Source organism: Anomaloglossus baeobatrachus, chromosome 7 (genome assembly GCF_048569485.1).
Source record: "Anomaloglossus baeobatrachus isolate aAnoBae1 chromosome 7, aAnoBae1.hap1, whole genome shotgun sequence".
Taxonomy (NCBI): domain Eukaryota; kingdom Metazoa; phylum Chordata; class Amphibia; order Anura; family Aromobatidae; genus Anomaloglossus; species Anomaloglossus baeobatrachus.
The window spans coordinates 94,782,575-94,807,336 of NC_134359.1; the positions used below are offsets into that span (position 1 = coordinate 94,782,575).

Genomic DNA, 24,762 nt, shown 5'->3' on the forward strand with positions numbered 1-24,762 from the left:
CCTGCTTGCTCGTCTGAGCATGCACAGAAACCAGCCTCGGGTGATCAGTCCCTCTCTCCCCCTCCCTCTCTGTCTCTCTCCCCCGCTTGAGAGCTGCGGACACTCGTAACCAAGATAAATATCGGGTAACCAAGCAAAGCGCTTCTCATAGTTACACGATGTTTACGTGTGAAGGGAGCAGGCAGCCCTGCTCCTAGCAGCTGCTCGTAACCAAGGTAAATATCGGGTATCCAAGCAAGTTACCCGATGTTTACCTTGGTTACGAGCCTCTGCAGCTGTCAGAAGCCGGCTCCCTGTCTATCACGTTCAGTTCCACCGACTCCCGATCACGTGACTCCAATGCCCGCCCATAAACAAAGTGACAGGATCCTGCAAAATAACATATGCGTTTGCATGCTGTAAAAGCAGGATCCGCTTTTACAGCAAAAAAAAAAACAAAAAACGTTCATGACGTAGTGTGAAAGAAGCCTAAGGCCCTGTGCGCACTTGCCGGTTTTTGCCCCGGATTTCCTGTGGTTTTGCTGCATGTTATGTTCATGACATCTCTGCAGTGATTCACCAGCAAAACCTATGGGAGGGTAAAAAAAAAAAAAAAATGCTGTGCGTACTATGCGAATTTTGACAGCTGCATGTTTTGCTGTGGGATTCGCGCAGCAAAAACAATTGCATGTCACTTCTTTTCCGAACGTCGCTACGGCATTGCACTCCATTGACTGCAATGTAATAGGGAAATCCCGCAGGGAGTAACGCAGGCAGCAAATTGTGTGCGGTTCATTGCGTTTTCCTGCGTTATTCCCTCCGGTATTTCGCGGTTTACCTGCGGTAATGTTCATCGCTGCCCTGCGGTTTGCAGGGAAGTGATGTCATTATGACAGGAAGAGGAAGCGGAGCAGAGAGTAAACACACACACATATATAGAATACACATAGAAAGCAAACGGACATATAGGGGGGGAGGGGGGGAGGGGAAACCACACACAGGGGCTCCGCCGTATTTTTACCTTCCAGCCGAGGTAAGCACACAGCGGCGGCCCGGTATTCTCAGGCTGGGGATGGCGAGGGGCAGGGTTAATGCCCCCCCCCCCCTCCCGCAGCTGAGAATATCAGCCCGCAGCTGCCCCAGGACTGTCGCATCCATTATGCGGCAGTCCCGGAGTGTCCCCGGCTCTTCCTGTCGCTGTGATGCGGTGGCAATCAGGGTAATATAAAGGAGTTAATGGCGGCGGATCACCGCCACCAAGTCCAGGCTTGATCATGGCAGAGTCTATGAGACAGCTGACATAATCAATGCGTAAGTAAAGTGAAAACACACACACACACACACACACACACACACACACACACACACACACACACACACACACACACACACACACACACACACATCCTTTATTTTAAATAAAACACAAAAAAAAGCCCCTGGTTCACCCCTTTATTAACCCCTCCCAAAGACACAGCTCCGGCATAATCCACGTCCTGCGATGCTTGCATCCAGCCGCGTCTGACACTGTACTGAATCCAGCCTCGCAACGAGACAGCAGGGCATTTCCCACGTCCGGTAATGTGAACACACTACCGTTCGGGAGAAATGCAGCTTGTGCTCACAGGAACTCGATCTATTTATCTGTCTGCTATCTCAATCTCTATCTATTTCAATGTGCTTTATTGCATTAAAGCACATGTACCAACCCGCACGCGGCAATACCGCGAACAATACCGCAGTAAAACCGCATTCGGTTTTCGGGTGCGGTTTGCCACGGTTTTTTACTGCGGGTCCGGTAATCTTTCAGACCCTGCGGAATTTTCTTAAGAAAATTCCGTTTTCCAGTGTGCACAGGGCCTTAGGCTGGTTTCAAATCAGCATTTTTTTGCCTTGAGGCAAAAAACAAAAAAAAAAAAAAAAAAAAAAAAAAAACAACAAACCACAAACTGCATGTGACTGGATCCTGTTGAATTTGAGTTGAACGCATGCAAATGCAAGTGTTACTGGATCCTGTGACTTGCAGTTTGAGTCATTTGGTTGGGAATGAGCTGAATGGGGCTGGGAGGGCATTAAAGTCATGATCGGGAGTGAGCTGAATCTGCTATGACAGCGTGGATGCAGCAATGGACGAGAGTGTGAGTGTGAGTGAGTTTGTTATTCAGGCCATGTTCTGTACAGCAAACAGGATCCTTCCTGCAGCATAGAACCGCAACTGTTAAAACCAGATCAGGCGCCCATTGCAATACATTGCAGCTACTGACGCAATGTACAGGATCCAGTGAGTTGCAGTTTTTGAACGGAGGGTGAAAAACGCAACAAGTTGTGTTTTTGATAAAAGGTAAAAAACTGCAACTCACCGGATCCTGACACTACCGCACGCAAACGCATGTTGCCGCAAGTCCATTGACATTGCATTGAGCCGACAACGGATCCAGTAAGATGCGTTTTGTGTTTTTTTTTGCCGATGGCAAAAAAACGCCGGTATGAAACCAGCCTTAATTGTGCAATGATAGTTGAGTCTTTCATACGGATTTTGCTTTTTAGTGCTCTCCCACTATACTAATGTGTCACAGTGATGGTTTAAAGAAAAAGACTGATGACACATCGTACATGTGCATAGCGAACATATACAAATTGAGATAATACACAAAATTGGCCAGTTGTACATGAGCCCAACAGCAAGGTGACCTCTTTTGTTGGGTATCTATCACAGTAATACCTCTCTAGGTTTTAAAAAAAAAAAATTATATATTATATATTACAATATAACAATTTATGGACAGGCAGGAACCGGCAACTGAATTAAAAAAAAAAAAAAAAAAAAATCGCCTGAGGCTGAAGAGCAGCAGTGCTCAATTAGAAGGCATGACCCTATAATCTAAGAAAAAGACTGATTGCACTTCTTCACATTAGAAAGGTAGAATGTGCTAACGCAACATGAAACATAGTAACAAAAAAGGAGACAGGTGTAGACTGTAGTACTAAAATACAGTATGTGGAACAATAAATATGGGAATATAGACATGCATTACTGCTATGAAAAAACATGTAAAAATTAAAAGCTATATATACAAGTGATGTGACAGGAAGGAGGGTCACCCATCAGACTCTCTAATGGCACCAATGAAGCCACATGTCATCATGTAAAGTTTTGTCCAAAAGTGAAACAAGAAAATACTAAAATTTGTTTATTTTTACCATATAGCAAACATAAAACTCCAAAGAGAAAATGGAGTGTGTGTGTGTGTGTGTGTGTGTCCCATAAAAGAGGATAGCTCTCATATGGTTATTTCAGCTCAAGTTAAAATTTATTCAAAAGGAAAATGGATAAAAAAAAAAAAAAAATTAAAACGTTATTCCAATGGCTTTTCCAGCACTGCATGCGTAGCACATGGCTCAGAAATGAGTAAATTAAATCACAACTGTTCCTGGCATGTTTATTCTATTATTCCTGTAATATATTATTAAGTCTACTATAAGACAAAAATAAATAAAATGTACTTACTTTACCAGAGGCTGCTTCTCATGTTTAGGGTAATCAATGCATCCAAGTCTAAGGCAACAAAATGCACACAGCCAATCCTTCATACCCATGGGTTCTGGTGTGAAATAAGAAGAGACATGCAGTCAGATATAGTGTTCACCTGTCCTTGCTTCACCATTACAATACACTGACCATTCAGGTTTATCTGCTGACACAAATTACACACTTAAGAAGCTGAGAAACTCTGCAAAAAAAAAAGCAGGAATGCACATTATTCATTCTGCTCTGCAAAGATTTAACATTCCCTCGGAGGATCATGACTGCCCTACTGCAGAGGCTTTCTTCATATTGTCAGCAGAATCCCCCACCCCAAACCCCCCTTTTTCCCAACCGCTAATAAAAACACAACACCCTTCTTTGGATAAATTGGCCAAATCGGCCCGGTTTATTAACAAACATTATAACAGATAATAGATAACCATTTTGCCAATGCAAGGGCGGTTCTTGGAGCCCCAAAAACCTGGCGGACACCAAATATTGTTACCAAACCATCCGGCATATTTTGCCCCCAGCCGCGCCTACAAGCTCGGGGGCACCACCTTTGCCGGAAAACAGTGTCCCTAACCGACTCTCAGGGGACCCCACCCCTGGAGAGCCCCCCCAAGTCCGCCAGGCAATTACCATACCAGAATAAACAAAGGGGGGTGGTCCCCCATCTATCCGATGTACCACCCCCCACCCCGAATTTCCACCGACTCCAAGAACCCCCCTCGCCACCGCTCGCCGAAATGACTCGAACCCCAATATAAAATTAAATGAACCTCGACTCCACCGTCTTCTCCGACAAAGATTAAACATATATGTATAGGGCGGGACCTTCTCTAATGGTACCTCGCGCCGAAGTAGTGCCCCCCCCTTTCTCCCTGGACATATATACAGCCCCCACCCTGTCCCCTCCCCTGGCCCTATAGATCCACCCCCCCTAAACTCTTGACCCCGCAAAAGCCCGCTCTTTCTACAGAAAAACATTAACCCCTTGCTGCCCTGCAAAGGTGAGTCATGGGTCACTACGCCCATAGCTCTGCCCTGGCTCCGTTCAGCCTTGACTGCCCTACTGCAGAGGCTTTCTTCATATTGTCAGCAGAATCCCCCACCCCAAACCCCCCTTTTTCCCAACCGCTAATAAAAACACAACACCCTTCTTTGGATAAATTGGCCAAATCGGCCCGGTTTATTAACAAACATTATAACAGATAATAAATAACCATTTTGCCAATGCAAGGGCGGTTCTTGGAGCCCCAAAAACCTGGCGGACACCAAATATTGTTACCAAACCATCCGGCATATTTTGCCCCCAGCCGCGCCTACAAGCTCGGGGGCACCACCTTTGCCGGAAAACAGTGTCCCTAACCGACTCTCAGGGGACCCCACCCCTGGAGAGCCCCCCCAAGTCCGCCAGGCAATTACCATACCAGAATAAACAAAGGGGGGTGGTCCCCCATCTATCCGATGTACCACCCCCCACCCCGAATTTCCACCGACTCCAAGAACCCCCCTCGCCACCGCCACCACGAGCATTACCTGACACCTCATAATGCGAGTCACCCCACCAAAATGAGTGCCCGCTCCACACCTTCCTGAATGCCCAAGGCCCACAAATCAATACCCACGGCAGTCAGGTGCACACCATCTGATCGCCAAAAATTCCCCTCCCCCGACTCCAAGTCCCTGTGCCGAACCACAACTCCTCCATTCCTGGCCACAAAATTCCCAACCACCCTGTTGACCTTTATTCTGGTCTTGTCGATCCCCTCCAGGGACCGAGCCCCCCGCCAAACCTTTCTGGGAACAATGTCCGACCAAACCACCCTCAGCTTAGGACAAACTGACCAAAGGCGGAGCAGGTCATACCGTATAACCCGAATCAACTCCCGACAGGGGCGGGCCCCTAAATCGTTTCCCCCAATGTGCAACACCAGCACATCCGGGGTGCGATCCAATCGAGCGAACCGGTGAAAATCAACCAACACCTGCCGCCAGCGCATGCCCCTCACCCCGATCCAACGTACGATTACCTCGTCTCTGGACCAACCCAACTGCCGACCATTGCGCCGCACATCAGCTCTCAGTGCCCCCCAATAAACAAATGAATGGCCGAAAATCCAGACCAGGGGCGCACCACCTATAAAAGGAAACAAAACCAGAAAAGAGGGGGGGGGGGGGGAGGGTACAACAACCACAAGTCAGACACACTCCAGGAACTGCCATTAACTTGAGAACAACATTACAAATTATTTTTTTTTTTTTTTTTTTTTATATATAAATACACCACTACACCAGACTAGCCACGACTTTTACAACAAATGGGGGCGGACGTACAGCCTGAACCTCCTCGACTCCCACCTGCCTATCCTCTTCACTGTCTCCGCTGGAAGCCCCCACCTATCTGCCTCCGTCGCCGCCCCAATGCGAAAAGAGTGGGCTGAAAACTTGTCCGCCTCCAACCCCAACCTCTCCAGGCATCTCCGAAAGACTGCCACAAACTGGTACCTGGACAAAAACGATCCGTCCTGATGCTTCAACAACGGGCCCATACGGCCAGGCCCCAATTCTAAGTACTGTTTAAAACAAGAGACAGGGCACATCAAGGCCCCCGCCAATGCCCATAAAGTGACCCTTCTTCCCCGACCAAGTTGATCCGTCTTAGACCGCCGGATCCAAAATTCCACAGAGTCTCCCAAATCAACTGTGTCTTCTCCCAAAACGCCCCCCCCACGGGACGACGCTGGGGACACCAATTCGCCTATCCTCGTAGCTCCGAAGAAAGCCCAGGAAAACGCCAACCGAAACAAAACCAATTCAAAATAGGAAACACACACTCGCTCCAGCTGCACACCCAGCTCTTCCAGCAGCTGGAATGACACCGGCCTCCGACTGTCCAGTCTATGAAGCCCCTTCCTCAAGCCCCTCACAGCTTGTCGAACCAAAAAATTCTTTGTTATGTCAACCATCCCCCGCAATTTACAACCAAACGCAACCCCTGCCATAAACCGATTAACCCTGGAAAAAGACCACTTACCGGAAGCCATCCGGCACATCCAACAAAGCAAAGCGCCTACAGAATCCTCGGCAGACTCCCCCGCCCCAAATTCCTGCCTCCAATTTGTCCATTCCATCCAAGCTGCTTCATATGCAGCCCACGTGCCAGGGGCCAATGATGCTCTGATCAACGAACTCGCCTCTCGAACACCAATTCCAAAAGCTCCGCCGGCCAGATGCTGCCAGCGGACTCCGCTTCCGGTGCCAGGCTCCAAAAACGATCCCACTGCAAGCGAGAAAGGGAATCAGCAATGGCGTTCTCAACCCCCGGCACATGCACTGCCACAACCCACGCATTAAGACAAAGGCACCGCAACACAAAGTACCGCAACAAGCGGACAACCGGAGGAGACGCGCCCGACAGGTTATTAATTGCCATGACTACTGACATATTGTCACAGTGAAAACGAATTTTTCTGTTGCTGAAATGCTCTCCCCAAACGGACAACGCCACCACAATTGGAAAAAACTCCAACAAAGTCAAATTCCGTGTAAACCCTGCTTCATGCCAAGCCGCGGGCCACTCTCCCACGCACCATCTGCCGCCGAAGTAAGCTCCAAAGCCCTTACCCCCCGCGGCATCGGTGAAGAGCTCACAATCAAAATCATCTAAGACTTCCGCAATCATTAGCGACCGGCCATTGTACTTCTCTAAAAAACTGCCCCATACCGCCAAATCCTCCCTAAGGTCCCGAGTCAACCTTATGTAATGCCTTGGGGAGCGCACTCCAGCGGTCGCCGACGCCAACCTTCTTGAGAAAACGCGGCCCATGGGCATGATGCGGCAAGCAAAATTAAGCTTGCCCAACAAAGACTGGAGGTCCCTCAACTGGATTTTTCTAAGACGCGCAGCCGATCCCACCTCTGCCCGCAAAGCTGAGATCTTTTCTTCAGGCAGCCTGCACTCCATCAACACAGTATCAATAGTGATACCCAAAAAATTCAGACAAGTACACGGGCCTTCCGTCTTATCCTGAGCCAAGGGGACCCCGAACCGGCCAGACAACCACTCCATAGTCCCCAACAACGTCTGACACACTGCCGACTCAGCGGGGCCGATAAACAAAAAATCGTCAAGATAATGGATCGCCGACGAGAGCTGCGCCACATCACACACTGCCCATTCTAAAAAGGAACTAAACGCTTCAAAATAAGCGCAAGAAATGGAACACCCCATTGGTAAGCAACGATCAACAAAATAGGAACCGTCCCAAAAACAACCCAACAGTCGCATACTCTCAGGATGCACCGGCAGCAAGCGGAATGCCGACTCGATGTCAGTCTTCGCTAACAATGCTCCCCGACCACATTTCCGAACCCAGCTGACGGCTGCGTCAAACGAGGTATAAACCACCGTACAGAGGTCTGGGTCAATACCATCATTCACCGACAAACCCTTGGGGAACGACAAATGCTGAATGAGCCGAAATTTGTTCGGCTCCTTCTTTGGGACGACCCCTAACGGAGATACTACCAAATTGGGGATGGGGGGGGATGCAAACGGACCCGCCATCCGCCCACAAGCAACCTCCCCAAAAAGCTTTTTAGCCACAACCTCTGGGTGTCGCCGCGCCGACAACAAATTCTTTAACTGAAACGGAACAACATGAGGAGGGGGGGGGATCCTGAAACCAACACGAAAACCATCCTCCAACAATACCGCCTTATCCCGCTTGGGGTATCTATTTAGATAAGGGGCCATCTCGTGAAGCCTCACCGGGCTCACCCCCTTTTCCCAAATCTCCCCCTGCCTTGGGCCTACCCTTCTTAAAGCAACGAGCTGCTCCATGGGAGGACCCTCCACAACCTGAGCACTGATGCTTAAACTTGCAGGAGTTTCCAAACTTGCACTGGCTGTCGTTAAACTGCCAGCACACACCTGCCTTTGCTCCAACACCCCCTGCCTGGGTCCCCGCACCCCCAGCAGTAGTGTGGCCGGCCGACCCGGCCCCCCCGTGAAAGGGCTGACCATAACGAGCCGGAGCCATGACTTTTAACCATAAACCAATATCCTTCTGATCCCAACGGATACTGGGTCGCACGGCTTTCCGCTGCCTAAATTGTTCATCGTACCGCAACCACGTCTGCCCACCATAAATCCTATGAGCTTCCGCTATAGCATCCATGTAGCAGAATAGCCCAGAACAATTATCCGGCGCCTTTTCGCCAATGACGCTAGCTAGGATCGCAAAAGCCTGCAACCAGTTAACAAACGTTTGAGGGATCAGCCGCCACCTCCGCTTTTCTTCCTCCTCCTTCTTGCTATCATCCTTCTTTTTCTTATCCAAATTAAACTTCTCCAAAGGAAGGAGGGAAAAAATTTCCACGTATTCATCCTTCCAAATCTTCTCCTTCACTTCCTTCTTTAAATGCGCCCCCAGGGGGCCCTCAAAGCAAACGTACACCTCCCCTCTGGCCCTATCATCCAAAATAATCCTATCTCCCTCCTTATCCTTCTCCTTCTCCTTTTGCCCGGGATCCGCCACACTATCCCCAGCAACCACCTCGCTTCCCGTCGGTACCACAACCACAGCCGATGCTGCCGCCCCAGAATCCGGCACCCACGCTGGGACAGGAGACCCGGACGCCCCCTGACTCGTCCTATCCAACTGCGCCAACAAATCACGCACACCCTTCAAAACATTGGTCAGACTACCGACATCAAACCCCGCCGCGCTCGGCCCCGCGACCCCCAGACCCCCTATGACGCCCTGCGCCTGGCCCCTGCTCACTCCCGGGGAAACTAAACTAGGTGAGGACGCACACAACATAGAGGAGTACTCACCAAGCTGCGTCGGTACATGAGACCCACCAGCCGAAAATCCTGACTCCAGACGACGATCTCCTCCAGAATGGACCAGCACGGAAACGTCTTCGGCAGCTCGACCAGGGGGGACCTGGGAACCCGCCGCGCTCGACCTTGGTCGGATGACCCGGGAGCGAACCGGATAATGAGATGCAGGATGACTCCCCTCAGATGCCGACCGTGAAGGCGACCTCCTCCTGGATCGCGACCTCGATCGGGATGGCGCAGGCCCCTGCCGTGCGGGCGAATTTCTCCCCGTCGCTGACCTCCCTGATGGCGACCCGCTCCTCCGCGTCGAAGGGGACCGAAACCTGGACCGCGACCTCCTCTCTGGCGATGATCTCTGCAGCTGCAATGCCCCACTCCTGGCAGTATCCTCGAACCCAGTGCGCGCTGTCATCCTGGAAGCTGCATCCATCCTGGGCTCGGCAGGTGACGCTCCTTGCAGGGTCGTACTCCACACTCCCGGCCCCGGAGGCCCCGCAGAAACTCCATCTCCATGCTGTCTAGCAGTCCCCCCGACAGGAGCATCGCCAGGGAGGACCGCCGCCATTTTGTCGTAGCCTGAAGCAGTAGAGGCAGCTGAGCCGGTCACATGACCCCTGGAGGGACCGCCCACCGCCGCAGGTCCTGAACGCCGAGCAGGATTCCTCCCTCGCCTGCTCCTGCTAGCTGCTGCAGGTGGATTCTTCTGGTGAGGAGGGTCCCCGGAGGGGCTCCTACGGCGCCGCTGAGGACCAGGAGCAGCATCAGGCGAGAACCTCTCCGGTGCCCTCGCCCTGCGCCCACTCCGGAGCGGTGGGGGGTCAGCTTCAGACACCGCATCCGGACCTCCCAGGATCTCCCTCAACGCTGTCCTGATCGCCGCTCCATCTGCGCCGCCGGCAGCAGCCCGAAGCTGCTCCAGGAGTCCTGCAACCGATGCCATCAGATCAGGGGGAGACAAGGTGAGGTGACACGGGGACCTTCTCTAATGGTACCTCGCGCCGAAGTAGTGCCCCCCCCCTTTCTCCCTGGACATATATACAGCCCCCACCCTGTCCCCTCCCCTGGCCCTATAGATCCACCCCCCCTAAACTCTTGACCCCGCAAAAGCCCGCTCTTTCTACAGAAAAACATTAACCCCTTGCTGCCCTGCAAAGGTGAGTCATGGGTCACTACGCCCATAGCTCTGCCCTGGCTCCGTTCAGCCTTGCAGTGCAGAATGTAAAGGCAGCTCAATTCCTATCATATGATTTTGTAACAAACTGCCTTCAGACAGGCAATTAAACAGGTTTGTCAGGTGTTAGGCTAAGACCCCACTTTGCTTTTTACCTGCAGCGTTTAATGCCAAAATGGATGTGTTCTGCTTTTCAAGCAAAGTCTATGGGAATTTGGTTTTCTAAACCACACTATGCAGTTCAAACTGCAGCCTTTTTGTGGCAGAAATTTGGGCAAAAGCTCTGCTTTGCAGTTCTAAACGCAAATGGCAAAAACAACTGACATGTCAATTGTTTTTGCCATTTGAGTTTTGAACTGCAAAGCTGAGTTTTTGCCCAAATTTCTGCCATAAAAAGGCTGCAGTTTGAACTGCATAGTGTGGTTTAGAAAACCAAATTCCCATAGACTTTGCTTGAAAAGCAGAACACATCCATTTTGGCATTAAACGCTGCAGTTGAAAAAGCAGGTAAAAAGCAAAGTGCGTTCTTACCCTAAGGCTATGTGCCCACGGTGCGTTTTTTTATGCTTTTCTGCAGCGTTTTCAACTGCACCTTTTTAGTGCCCAAATGGCTGCGTTTTGATTTCCCAGCAAAGTCTATGGGAAATAGGGTTTTCCTGTGCACACCATGCTTTTGAAAACGCTGCGTCAAATTTGCATATTTTTTGACAAAAACCATGCGTTTTAAAAAGCAACATGTCAATTGTTTTTGCCATTTGAGGTGCGTTTAGATAACATAGAAGTCAATGAGAAGCAGGGAGTAACCAAGAAACATCAAAATTCCAGCGTTTTACCTGCTTTTTAGGTGCAGAAAACATGCGTTTTGGACTACTAAAACGCATGCTTTTTGCACATCAAAATAATGATTTCATATGTCCCTTTACACACACACATAGTCCGACAATTTATGTAAAGAAAATTATCATTTTATTGCTATATTTCCGTTTTTTATTAAATAACCGCTATAATTCTATTAAATCTTGCTATTTTCTTTTTTTTTCATACAAATATTTATGTGCCCCTTTTTTTTCCTCTTTTTTTCATTTGGTTTGACTGTTGTAACTTTATTTATCAGTGTCTTGATGTTCAAAACGCATGTGTCAAATAGCATTTGAAAAAGCTTTCAAAAAGCGCTAAAAACGCATCAAATACTCGGCAAATACGCATGCGTTTTCAGCGCTAAAGTTCTGCAAAAAGCAACTTTAGCTAATTCAATTAAGGACAAAACGTGCATTTAGAACTGCAAGTAGGGAAAAGCAACGTGGACACATAGCCTAAGGCAAAAGAACGCAAACTGCATGTCACTGGATCCTTTTTTTTTTGAAGAACAACGCATGCCACCGCAAGTGACCTGAACGTTTTTTAACTGGATCCGTCTACCGGATTGGGATTTTTATTAAAATGGTGAAAGAGGTTGTTTTTTTTGTCTTTTATTCCAAATAAAGTATTTTTTCGAGTGTGTGTGTTTATTTACTTTCACTTACAGGTTAATCATTGGGGGTGTCTCATAGATGCCTGCCATGATTAACCCCTTATTACCTTGATTGCCACTGCACCAGGGCAAATCGGGATGAGACGGGTAGAGTCCCGGGACTGTCGCATATAATGGACGGGCGGCTGCTGGCTGACATTTTTAGGTTGGGGGGGCTCCCCATAACGTGAAGCTCCCCATCCTGAGAATACCAGCCTTCAGCCATGTGGCTTTACCCTGGCTGGTATAAAAATTGGGGGGGAACGCACGTCGTTTTTTTATAATTATTTATTTATTTATTTTACTGCAAGATATAGCTCTGCCCACCGGCGGCTGTGATTGGTTGCAGTGAGACAGCTGTCACTCAGCATGGTGGCGTGTCTGACTGCAACCAATCATAGGCGCCGGTGGGCAGGGAAAGCAAGGAATACGAGATTGAATAATGGGCGGTCGGCATTATTAAAACAGGAAAAGCCGCCAGAAGAGGGTCACAGCCGTGCAGCGCCGCGCAGGTGATCAATGAGTGGGTGAGAGTGAGTGAATGAGTCAGTGACACTCACTGCAACCAATCACAGCCGCCGGTGGGCGGGGCTATATTTTGCAGTAAAATAAATAAATAATTATAAAAAAACGACGTGCGGTCCCCCCCAATTTTTCTACCAGCCAGGGTAAAGCCACATGGCTGAAGGCTGGTATTCTCAGGATGGGGAGCTCAACGTTATGGGGAGCCCCCCAGCCTAAAAATGTCAGCCAGCAGCCGCCCGGAATTGCTGCATCCATTATATGCGACAGTCCCGGGACTCTACCCGGCTCATCCCGAATTGCCCTGGTGCAGTGGTAATAAGGAGCTGACAGGAGCGGCGGTGTCTTCTGCAGCTCCGGTCACCATCATGCAACAGAGATGGAAGCGACGCTGGACCATCCTGGATTACGCCGGACATGGAGGGCTTTTTCGGGCTTATAAAATTGCTGAACAAGGCAATTTGTTAGTGTTTTTTTTTCTAATAAAGGATTGTTCGGATGTGTGTGTTTATTTACTGTAATTTACAGATTAATCATGGAAGGTATCTCGGGGAGACGCCTGACATGATTAATCTAGGATTTAGTGGCAGCTATGGGCTGCCAATAACTCCTTATTACCCCGATTTGCCAACGCACCAGGGCAAATCGGGAAGAGCCGGGTACAGTCCCAGAACTGTCGCATATAATGTATGCGGCAATTCTGGGCGGCTGCTGACTGATATTGTTAGGCTGTGGGGCTCCCCATAACGTGGGGCTCCCCATACTGAGAATACCAGCCTTCAGCCGTATGGCTTTATCTGGCTGGTATTAAAATTGGGGGGGACCGCACGCCGTTTTTTAAAATTATTTATTTATTTATTTATTTTACTGCACAGTATAGACACGCCCACCGGCTGCTGTGATTGGGTGCAGTGAGACAGCTGTCACTCAGCGTGGGGGGTGTGTCTGACTGCAACCAATCACAGGCGTCTGTGGGTGGGGAAAGCAGGGAATATGAGATTGATTAATGAGCGGCCGGCATATTCAAAGTAATTGTTGCCGCGTATTCTCTGCACAGCTGTTCCTCGCCGCGCTGGTGATCGGGGAGCGGTATGAGCTGGGGGAAGAAAAAATCCGAGCGCCAATGTAAGTATGACTGAGAACAGCAGAAAAAAAGGTAAGTATACTGAATTTAATTTAAAAAAAAAATAAAAATAAGATCGCTAGTGTAAAAACGTACACGCACGAAACATGCTGAACACGGACATACTCCGTCTGCGGTCTGGGCAGGCACGGACCCATATACTTTAGTGGGTCCGTGCCTGCGTGCTGCCGGCCAAAAACGGACATGTCGTCCGTGCAAAAAAGCGCACAAACGTACTTATCACACGGACACACATTCCGTGTGATTTTACGTGTGTGTGCCATCTACCATTGAATAACATGGGTTTCCGTGTGTACGTGTCTCCGGTACGTGCAAATACGTACCGCACACGTACAAAAAAAACGGATGTGTGTTGCGGGTCTAAAAGATGATTTTCACTGAACACACCATCATCCAGGAGGAATACAGGTATGATTAATTTCAGCTGTATACAATCTGTATGATAATATTAATAGCTCAAAAGACTGACAGATTCCCTTTAGGCCTCTTTCACAAGTGTGTTCTCTGTGTGCTATCCGTGATCGCACACGGAGAGCAGGAACTTTTTACTCACCTGTCCCTGGTGCTGCTGTCCATGGCTTTGCTATTTCTGGTGCTGCTGCTTCCAGGTTCGCGGTGCAGTGAATATGCAATGAGCGGGCCGTCAAGCAAGTGACAGCAGCGCTGAAGAGAGCAGCGCTGGAGATAAGTGAGTAAAAAAAAATCATTTTATTTCAAAGACACATGTTTTCTTTGGTACGTATCACATCACTGGGCTTGTCTCCGGTCCTTGTAAAAACACTGATTTTAATGGGTCTGCGTATGTCCATGTCTCCGGTATTTGGTCTTTTAGTAACAACTTAAGGCTTTGAAAGCTGTGACCTAAGCTAAAAGCAACCTGACCGTTTTTCAGGGAGCTTCCGCTTCCAACCGCTCACTGGTTTCTATATATGGTACATACAGTTAAAAAAAAACAGCCGGAGAGATGTTGAAATTTTTTTTTAGGAAAAACGCTGCCTGATTTTTATTGTTTTTTCTCCTTAATAGTGATGAGCGAGCATGCTTGTCACTACTCGGTATTCGCACGAGTATCACTGTACTCGGGCTACTCGGCGGGGACCGAGTAATCTCGCGATACTCGTGCTGTACTCGTGGTCTTCATCCCTGCATGTTGGCGCTCTTTTGAGAGCCAGCTCTCATGCAGGGATTGGCTGGCAGACCACTGCAATGCCACAGCCCTGTTAGTTGTGGAATTGCAGTGATTGGCCGGCCTGCACAGCGTGACCGAGCCTTTATACCGGCGGGCGCGCTGTGCTCTGCACACAGCCATCCAGACAGTCAGTGCAGGGAGAGTGTTGCTGCTTCAGGGAAAGGTTTGCGGCCCTTTATAGTTATTTCCGTAGCAGGGTTGCAAACAATGTGACCAGAAGTCCTTCTCAGGACTATTGTAGCTGTATACAGGCAGGCAGGGTATAGCCAGGTCGGAGTACAGGAGCAGAGTCCTTCTCAGGACTATTGTTGCTGTATACAGGCAGGGCAGGCAGGCAGGGTATATAGCCATTCCTAGTGGTGACCGTATACTATTATTATTATTATTATTTATTATTATAGCGCCATTTTTTCCATGGCGCTTTACAAGTGAAAGGGTATACGTACAACAATCATTAACAGTACATAACAGACTGGTACAGGAGGAGAGAGGACCCTGCCCGCGAGGGCTCACAGTCTACCAGCCTTCATCATATCTGGGGCTGGTGTACACAGTCTAAAACAGTCCTGATAGTGTCAGACTTCTCAGTAATTGTCGCTCCTAAAAAGCTCTTTAGGTTCGTTCTTAGTGCGTCCATGCGTGCATTTAAAAACAGCACGTGTGTGGCAGTCGGTGGCAGGGTACAGGTGCACGTTTTGCACAAACTAGTATATAACGCACAAGTCTAGTGAATAATACACGTCAGTCAGCAGTGTCTGATAGTGTCAAACTTCTCAGTAATTGTCGCTCCTAAAAACCTGTTAGGTTCTTATTGCGTCCGTGCTTGCATTTAAAAACCGCACGTGTGTGGCAGTCGGTGGCAGCGTCAGGCTCCACATTGTCCCTGGATAGAGATGTGCATGATTGCCTGTAAACCTGAAGTGCCCATTTTAAGGAAGTGGGTCTATTGGAGTATAGCCCTTAGGCAGGGCAGCCAAAAATTTGGAGGCTCCACATTGTCCCTGGATAGAGACGTGCATGAGGGCCTGTAAACCTGAAGTGCCCATTGTAAGAAAGTGGGTCTATTGTAGTATAGCCCTTAGGCAGGGCAGCCAAAAATTGGGAGGCTCCACATTGTCCCTGGATAGAGATGTGCATGAGGGCCTCAAAACATTGTTCCCATTGCAAAGGAGCGGGTCTCCTGTCGTTGTAATGCCCATTCTGAAAGAATGGGCGAAAAAATTTACCACTGGGGGTATACCTGAAACAACGGCCTAACTATTGTAACGGTCATCATGGTGGCGCATGAGGAGAAGGAGGAGCAGTCCAGCGATTAGCCAAAGTCCAGAAGTGTGTTACCATGGGTTAGTGGAGGTACATGGCAAATTCCCGTTACAAACTTTAAATTCCGCTCTCATTTGCTGGTGGTGTGGTGAAGTCTGGCCCAATCCAACCCTTGTTCATCTTGATCAGAGTCAGCCTGTCAGCATTTTCAGTTAACAGGCGGGTGCGTTTATCTGTAATGATTCCACCTGCGTCACTAAAAACACGCTCTGACAAAACGCTAGCGGCAGGGCAAGCCAGGACTTCTAAGGCGTAGAGAGCCAATTCACGCCACGTGTCCAGCTTGGATACTCATTAATTGTAAGGCACAGAGGAATGTCGGAGTGCAGTTGTTCGATCTGCAAGGTACTCCTTGAGCATCTGGGCAAACTTAGGATTTCTTGTGGCACTACCCCGCACCTCAGGGGCTGTGGTATATGAGGGGCTGAGAAAACTGTCCCACATCTTAAAGACTGTTCCCCTACCTCTGGCGGATTGGACTTGTGCCCCTCTCGGCTGTATGCCTTGGTTGTCCAATGATTCCTGACCTATGCCGCTAGCGTTTTGTGAGGGGAATGCTTTGCCTACTTCCGTGACTATGGCCTTCTGGAACTGCTGCATTTTGCTTGACCTCTCCGCCTCGGGAATAAGAGACATAAAGTTCTCCTTTTAGTGTGGGTCTAACAGTGTTACCAACCAGTAATGATTGTCGGCCAAGATGTTCTTAATGCGAGGGTCACGAGACAGGCAGCTTACCATAAAGTCAGCCATGTGCGCCAGACTCTTAACAGCCATCACTTCAGTATCCTGACCAACACGATGACTGAACATGCTGTCCTCCTCCTCCTCCTCCTCATCATCATCTACCCTGTCCTCTGGCTAGCCACGCTGAACCGAGGATATGACTACATGTCATATCCTCAATTTGGCCGGAGAGTTGCTCCATGTCTTCATCCTCCTCCTCGTCATAGTCCTCCACTGCACGTTGTGATGAGACGAGGCTGGGCTGTGTGTTATCACCCACACCCACTACTGTTTCTTGCTCCAACTCATCGCGCTCCGCCTGCAATGCATCATGTTTGTTTTTGAGCAGAGACCATTTTAGAAGGCAGAGAAGCGGTATGGTGACGCTAATAATGTCGTCATCGCTACTCACCATCTTGGTGGAGTCCTCAAAGTTTTGGCGGATGGTACATAGGTCGGACATCCATCTCCACTCCTAAGGTAGGTGATGCAGGTACTCAACAACTGCCCTCTTCTGCTCACATATCCTGACCAACATGTGCAGAGTTGAATTCTAACGCGTGGGGACATCACACACCAGTCTATGAGCCGGAAGATGGAAATGGCGCTGAAAGTCGGCAAGGCCGGCTGAAGCAGTAGGTGATTTTCGAAAATGTGCAGACAGGTGGCGAACTTTTACCAGCAGATCAGACAGCTCTGGGTATGACTTTAGAAACCGCTGAACCACGAGGTTGAGCACATGGGCCACGCATGGACCATGTGTCAGCTGGCCTCGCCTCAAAGCCGCCACCAGGTTCCGGCCATTGTCACACACGACCTTTCCTGGCTTTAGGTTCAGAGGTGTGAGCCAGTGATCTGCCTGCTGTTTCAGAGCTGTCCACACCTCTTCTGCATTGTGGGGTTTGTCACCTATGCAGATTAGCTTCAGCACAGCCTGTTGCCGCTTCGCCGAGGCAGTGCTGCAGTGCTTCCAGCTTGGGACTGGTGTGGAGGGTAAAGTGGATGAGGATGCGCAGGAGGAGGAGGAGGCTGAGGAGCACGACATTCCGGAGCTGTAGAGTGTGGCTGAAACCCTGACTGAGGTAGGGCCTACAAACCTTGGTGTGGGAAGGACGTGTTCCGTCCCTCGCTCAGACTGAGTCCCAGCTTCCACAATATTAACCCAGTGTGCCGTCAACGAGATGTAGCGGCTTTGCCCACAAGCACTTGTCCACGTGTCTGTGGTTAGGAGGACTTTGGCTGAAACAGCATTGTTCAGGGCACGTGTGATGTTTTGTGACACGTGGTATGCAATGCGGGGACGGCACACCGGGAGAAATAGTGGCGGCTGGGGACTGAGTAACGTGGGACAGCTGCCGCAATCAGGTCGCGGAATGCTTCTGTCTCCACCAGCCTAAAAGGCAACATTTCCAGCGCAAGCAGTCGCGAAATGTTAGCATTTAGAAGTGTGGCATGTGGGGCGTTGGCAGTGTATTTGCGCCTGCGTTCAAAGGTTTGCTGGATGGATAATTGAACGCTGCGCTGGGACAAGGACGTGCTTGATGATGGTGTTATTTCTGCGTGGGCAACTGCAGGTGCAGGGCCGGAGGAGGCTTGTTCGCGGGCAGCATGGACAGGAGATTGGCTCGCATGCACAACAAGCGAAGACGTAGCAGTGACATCAGCAAGCACTGCTCCTCGACTCTGTTGTACATCCCACAAAGTCGGGTGCTTGGCTGACATGTGCCTGATCATGCTGGTGGTGGTCAGGCTGCTAGTTTTGGTACCCCTGCTGATGCTGGCATGGCAGGTGTTGCAAATGGCCTTTTTAGAATCATCTGGAGCCAACTTAAAAAACTGCCAGACTCGGGAAGACCTAACATTTGTACAGGCACCTTGTGTCGTGTTGTTGTTCCGGGGAACGGTTGCCTGACTTCTGCCTGGGGCCACCACCCTGCTTCTTGATGCCTGTTGGGATGCTACGCCTCCCTCCCCCTGTGCACTGCTGTCCTCGCTCTGCATATCCTCCTGCCAGGTTGGGTCAGTTACTGGATCATCCACCACGTCGTCTTCCTCTTCCGCACCCAGCTCCTCCTCCTGACTTCCTGACAATTGTGACTCATCATCGTCCACCCCTTGTTGAGACACGTTGCCAACTTCGTGAGAACGTGGCTGCTCAAATATTTGGGCATCTGTACATACAATCTCGTCATGACCCACTTCAACAGGAGCTGGCGAGAGGCCAGAATGTGTGAATGGAAACGTGAACAGCTCTTCCGAGTGTCCAAGTGTGGGATCAGTAATGTCCGTGGACGTGTACTCGGCCTGGTGGTAGGAAGGAGGATCAGGTTCTGAAATGTGCGGTGCAGTATCACGGCTACTGACTCTTGACCGTGTGGAAGACAGAGTGTTTGTGGTGGTGCCAATCTGACTGGAAGCATTATCCGCTATCCAACTAACAACCTGTTGACTGTCTTGGTTCAAGAGCGGTGTACTGCTGCGGTCCCCAAGAATTTGGGACAGGATGTGCGAGCGAGTAGATGTGGTCCTTTGTTGTGGCAAAATTAGAGCTTGCACATGACCTCGGTCTCTGCCTGCACCACCATCACGTCCACTTCCTTGTTCGTTGCCAACGCCCTTGCGCATTTTGCAATGCTGTGCTGATGTGTATTCACCAGACTTGTGCGTTATATCCAAGTTTGTGCAAAACACACACAAGTGCACCTGAACGCTGCCACCAACAGGCACACACGTGCGGTTTTTAAATGCAAGCACGGACGCACTAAGAACCTAACAGGTCTCTGTCGCGGGCGGGGAGGAGGGTGTCAGCACTGCGCTCACCCCTCTGCTCGGGTCTAGCTGCTGCTGCTCAGTGGTGGCTCGAGCTGTGGGCCGGATCCCGGGGGTTCTCGAGCGGCGCTCCTCGCCCGTGAGTGAAAGGGGATTGGGTTTTGGGATATAGTCTATTGTCCGTGACGCCACCCACGGTTGTGGTGATTTGTTAACACCACCGCTGCTCTGTAGGGGGATCCCGGGAGTCATGGTGTGAAGCAGCGAGTTGTTGTGTTGCCCCTCCGTGGGTAGGGGTTGGTGATCCCGGGGCCCAGTGATGAGGTGGGAGATGCAGGGCCTGGTGGGCGCAGGGACGCGGGGGCAGCGCTGTGGTACTCACTCAGCCTGAGACGGGGACACAGTTCTCGGTAAACCACACGGCTGGGAAGACGGTTCCCATGGACGGCTGCACTTGCTTTCCCCAGAAGGTGACGGTGATGGTCCCTTTGTCCTGCACCTATGATGATTGTGGTTGCGATGGGTTCCCACCGGTAACCCGCTCCCCGGCTTGGTTATGGGCCGGAGGAGCCCTACTCTTTGCCCGCAGGCGCTGGCCCTGAGAAACTGGTGCCCTGGCGGTGGCGGTGTCTCTCCGTTACTGGTTGGACGGTTGCCTTCAATCGGGACTTGGCTGTTTGGAGACGATCGTCCCCTTCACTGACGGATTTGGCAAATTATGGCGACTCCTAGCCTTGCCGAGGTCCGAGAGGCCCCTGCCCTGGTGCTGACTGTTCCTTGTCCTTCCAGTGACCTCCGAGCAGTCACCCCTGCGGACAATCACCGCCATCTGCTGACCTTGCTGACACTGTCCTGGCACACAGCCGGACCAACTTCAGGCTTTACTTCTGTCACTTTTCACTTTACTTCAGCTTCACTTCTCAGCTCCTCTACCACTTCACTTCCTTCTACTTTCACTTCCTTCACTTGACTACTTGTTTACTCCTTTCCGTCCCTAGCTGGACTCCACTCTAGCCCTCAGCTAGACTTCAACTCCTCACTCCTTCTAAACTCATCTGCCTGGTTCTTCCCGCCTCCAGAGCTGTGAACTCCTCGGTGGGCGGAGCCAACCGCCTGGCCCACCCCCTGGTGTGAACATCAGCCCCTGGAGGAAGGCAACAAGGATTTTAGGGTTAACTGATGTGCCTAACTGGGGTGTAGGGTGTGGTGGTGTAATGACCTGTGACCCCTGGCTTGCCCAGGGCGTCACATTCCCTTTTAGCAAAATGCAGACCGTCCGCGGGCTGCCCGTCCAACACTGGTTTTATTTATTTATTTATTTTTGAAAAATATATAACATTGTAAAAAACAGTAACATATTTACATTTTTATTACTTCTTCCCATAACGGGAGGCACTTTACTTAAACGTTGCAAACGGTTCACGGTTACGGTTTCCGCTCTCTCCCACCCAAGCAACCTGGCCCTGATGCTGCCCCTAAAACCCAGGCAGCACCCCTTGACCCCAAGTCCAGCACAAGTTACCCGAGCGGGATCTGTCCTTCCCCTCCAGAGGGTAGCCACCGGTTCCTATGGTGGCTGGGCCCCAGCCTGCTCCACTGCGGGCCCTCCCTCCAACCTGCCTCTCCGGAGGCGGTAATGCGGAAACGGTAACGCCAAACAACTTATTTACAAGCCACTTAACGTTTGAGGTTGCCCTGCAAGTTCACGGGCTTGTCCATGAGCAGTTCCTCATGCAAACTTTTTAAACGGTCCCCACGGGGACAACGGTGCCGGCAACGGCCGGTTCTCTCAATCACGGTCAGACAATCTGGTAACTGTTCGGTTTCATTTCACTTATCATCATCTTTTCAACTTGCAAACTAAACTCAGTGGTGATCCCAACGGGGACTGGACAACGGTGCTCCGCTGCCCTTACTCTTGGTAGTCGGCATCGGCTTCATCCGAGGGAGGGGGCGCGGCGCTCACCCGGGACTCCTGGCTGCCCCTTAGCTTAGCGTCCAGCGCGAACCACCCCCTCTCCCCACAGTGCCGGGTGTACTGCACGATGTCGCCCGGCATTAGGTTGCGGCCGGGATGCTCTTCAGGCAGGTGGGCAATCACATCCCGCCGGGCTACAAACACTTCGGCCTCCAGGCCCGGTTCAAATATAAACCCATAGCCCCGACGGACATCAAACCGCCTCACCTTCCCCACGTACAGTGGGCCCCGGTCACGGAACGTGGCCTGGCGGAGATTCTCCTTCTCCCTTATCGCTCGGGCCACCAGCTCGGCCTTCTTCCTCTCCCGTTCACCGATCTCCAGGCCCAGCGGTACCGGCTCCCTATCCCAATATGGCACTGCTGCAAGCTCCGGCGCACGGTTTGGGCCCCGCGGGACATTCTGGACGTTGCCCACTGTCAGGAATCTGGGCGGCAGGTCCCGCGGTGTCTTGGCCTTGGGCGCTGCCTTACAGCTACAACCCGGCGCCACCTCTGCCGAGGTGTGGGGGATGGGCACAGGGGCTTTCCGCTGCTGGGCCTTCGGCTCGGAGCGGGTCATCAGCTCCGGCTCGGGGGACTTTTCAGGGGATGCCTCCGGTTCAGTCTCTGGGGCCTTCCATGGCAACACCTCCGGTCGACTACGGGCTCCGGCTACAGGTCGGCCCGCCTGGGCGGGGACGCTGGGTATTGCTACCGGTTGCGGTGGTAGCAGGCCTAATGGCGGGGTCACGGCCTCCGGGACGGGTGGCGAGGGAGGCAGCGGGGAGAGAGGGCTTGGACCGGGTCCCGCAGCCGCGATGACCGGCCCTTCCAGGGCATCGGGGCGTGGGTCACTCACCCTCCCTTCCTCCGCTTCCTCCTCGCGTCTCCGCACGGCTGCTATAACGTCCGCCATGTCGGTCTCCCACTCCTCCATGAGGAGCTGCATCTTGACCTGCAGCCGTTGGTAGAGCTGCGCGGTCCGGATCTCCACCCACGCCGCGGTTCCAGGCGCGGGGCCTACGGTGTCGTGGGATGGCATCCACATGTTGCTGGTGGCTTTTCCCAGGAACAAGATGTCTGCAGAGTCCTGGCGTCCCTGCTTTTATAGCTGCTGTTACATGCAGCCAGCCGCCATCGCGTCCCCCTTAGCTTCCCTTCAGCCACTCCTCTATCGGGGCGGGGTTTTGGCCTTCGCGCCTCTGCTACTCGAGAAGACGCTCGAGCGGGGACTTTTCGCGCCAAAGATGGCGGCTTCTGAAATTTTTCTGCCGGACACCTCCGGCGGTAACAAGGCGCACCTCTACCAGACGGCAGAGCGGTAAGATCCTGTTCGTGACGCCAAATTGTCGCGGGCGGGGAGGAGGGTGTCAGCACTGCGCTCACCCCTCTGCTCGGGTCCAGCTGCTGCTGCTCAGTGGTGGCTCGAGCTGTGGGCCGGATCCCGGGGGTTCTCGAGCGGCGCTCCTTGCCCGTGAGTGAAAGGGGATTGGGTTTTGGGATATAGTCTATTGTCCGTGACGCCACCCACGGTTGTGTTGATTTGTTAACACCACCGCTGCTCTGTAGGGGGATCCCGGGAGTGATGGTGTGAAGCAGCGAGTTGTTGTGTTGGTGATCCCGGGGCCCAGTGATGAGGTGGGAGATGCAGGGCCTGGTGGGCGCAGGGACGCGGGGGCAGCGCTGTGCCTTGCGGCACTGTGGTACTCACTCAGCCTGAGACGGTGACATAGTTCTCGGTAAACCACACGGCTGGGAAGACGGTTCCCACGGACGGCTGCACTTGCTTTCCCCAGAAGGTGACGGTGATGGTCCCTTTGTCCTGCACCTATGATGATTGTGGTTGCGATGGGTTCCCACCGGTAACCCGCTCCCCGACTTGGTTATGGGCCGGAGGAGCCCTACTCTTTGCCCGCAGGCGCTGGCCCTGAGAAACTGGTGCCCTGGCGGTGGCGGTGTCTCTCCGTTACTGGTTGGACGGTTGCCTTCAATCGGGACTTGGCTGTTTGGAGACGGTCGTCCCCTTCACTGACGGATTTGGCAAATTATGGCGACTCTTAGCCTTGCCGGGGTCCGAGAGGCCCCTGCCCTGGTGCTGACTGTTCCTTGTACACTGCTCCAAACCGCCGGGTCACCACCCGCCCGCGGTCCTTCCAGTGACCTCCGAGCAGTCACCCCTGCGGACAATCACCGCCGTCTGATGACCTTGCTGACACTGTCCTGGCACACAGCCGGACACACTTCAGGCTTTACTTCTGTCACTTTTCACTTTACTTCAGCTTCACTTCTCAGCTCCTCTACCACTTCACTTCCTTCTACTTTCACTTCCTTCACTTGACTACTTGTTTACTCCTTTCCGTCCCTAGATGGACTCCACTCTAGCCCTCAGCTAGACTTCAACTCCTCACTCCTTCTAAACTCATCTGCCTGGTTCTTCCTGCCTCCAGAGCTGTGAACTCCTCGGTGGGCGGAGCCAACCGCCTGGCCCACCCCCTGGTGTGAACATCAGCCCCTGGAGGAAGGCAACAAGGATTTTAGGGTTAGCTGATGTGCCTAACTGGGGTGTAGGGTGTGGTGGTGTAATGACCTGTGACCCCTGGCTTGGCCAGGGCGTCACATCTCTATCCAGGGACAACGAGGAGCCTCCCAATTTTTGGCTGCCCTGCCTAAGGGCTATGCTACAATAGAACCACTTCCTTACAATGGGCACTTCAGGTTTACTGGCCCTCATGCACGTCTCTATCCAGGGACAATGTGGAGCCTCCCAATTTTTGGTTGCCCTGCAAAGGGCTATACTACAATAGACCCACTTCCTTACAATGGGCACTTCAGGTTTACAGGCCCTCATGCGCGTCTCTATCCAGGGACAATGTGGAGCCTCCCAATTTTTGGCTGCCCTGCCAAAGGGCTATACTACAATAGACCCACTTCCTTACAATGGGCACTTCAGGTTTACAGGCCATCATGCACGTCTGTATGCAGGGGCATTGGTGAACCTCACAATTTTGGACTTCCCTGGCAAAGGAAAATACTACAAAGACTCACTTCCTCAAAATGGGCACATTAGACTCAAGAGGCTTTCATGTACGTCTC

General features: G+C 51.5%; 1 protein-coding gene across 1 annotated transcript in view; it reads right to left on the reverse strand.

Moving 5' to 3' along the window:
• LOC142245127 (melanoregulin-like) overlaps positions 1-24,762 on the reverse strand; it is a 216,491-nt gene that overhangs the window by 61,249 nt on the left and 130,480 nt on the right. Inside the window, exon 4 of the mRNA XM_075317484.1 lies at positions 3,488-3,581. Within this exon, the coding sequence (XP_075173599.1) occupies positions 3,488-3,581 (94 nt within the window). The remainder of the gene's footprint in view (positions 1-3,487; positions 3,582-24,762) is intronic.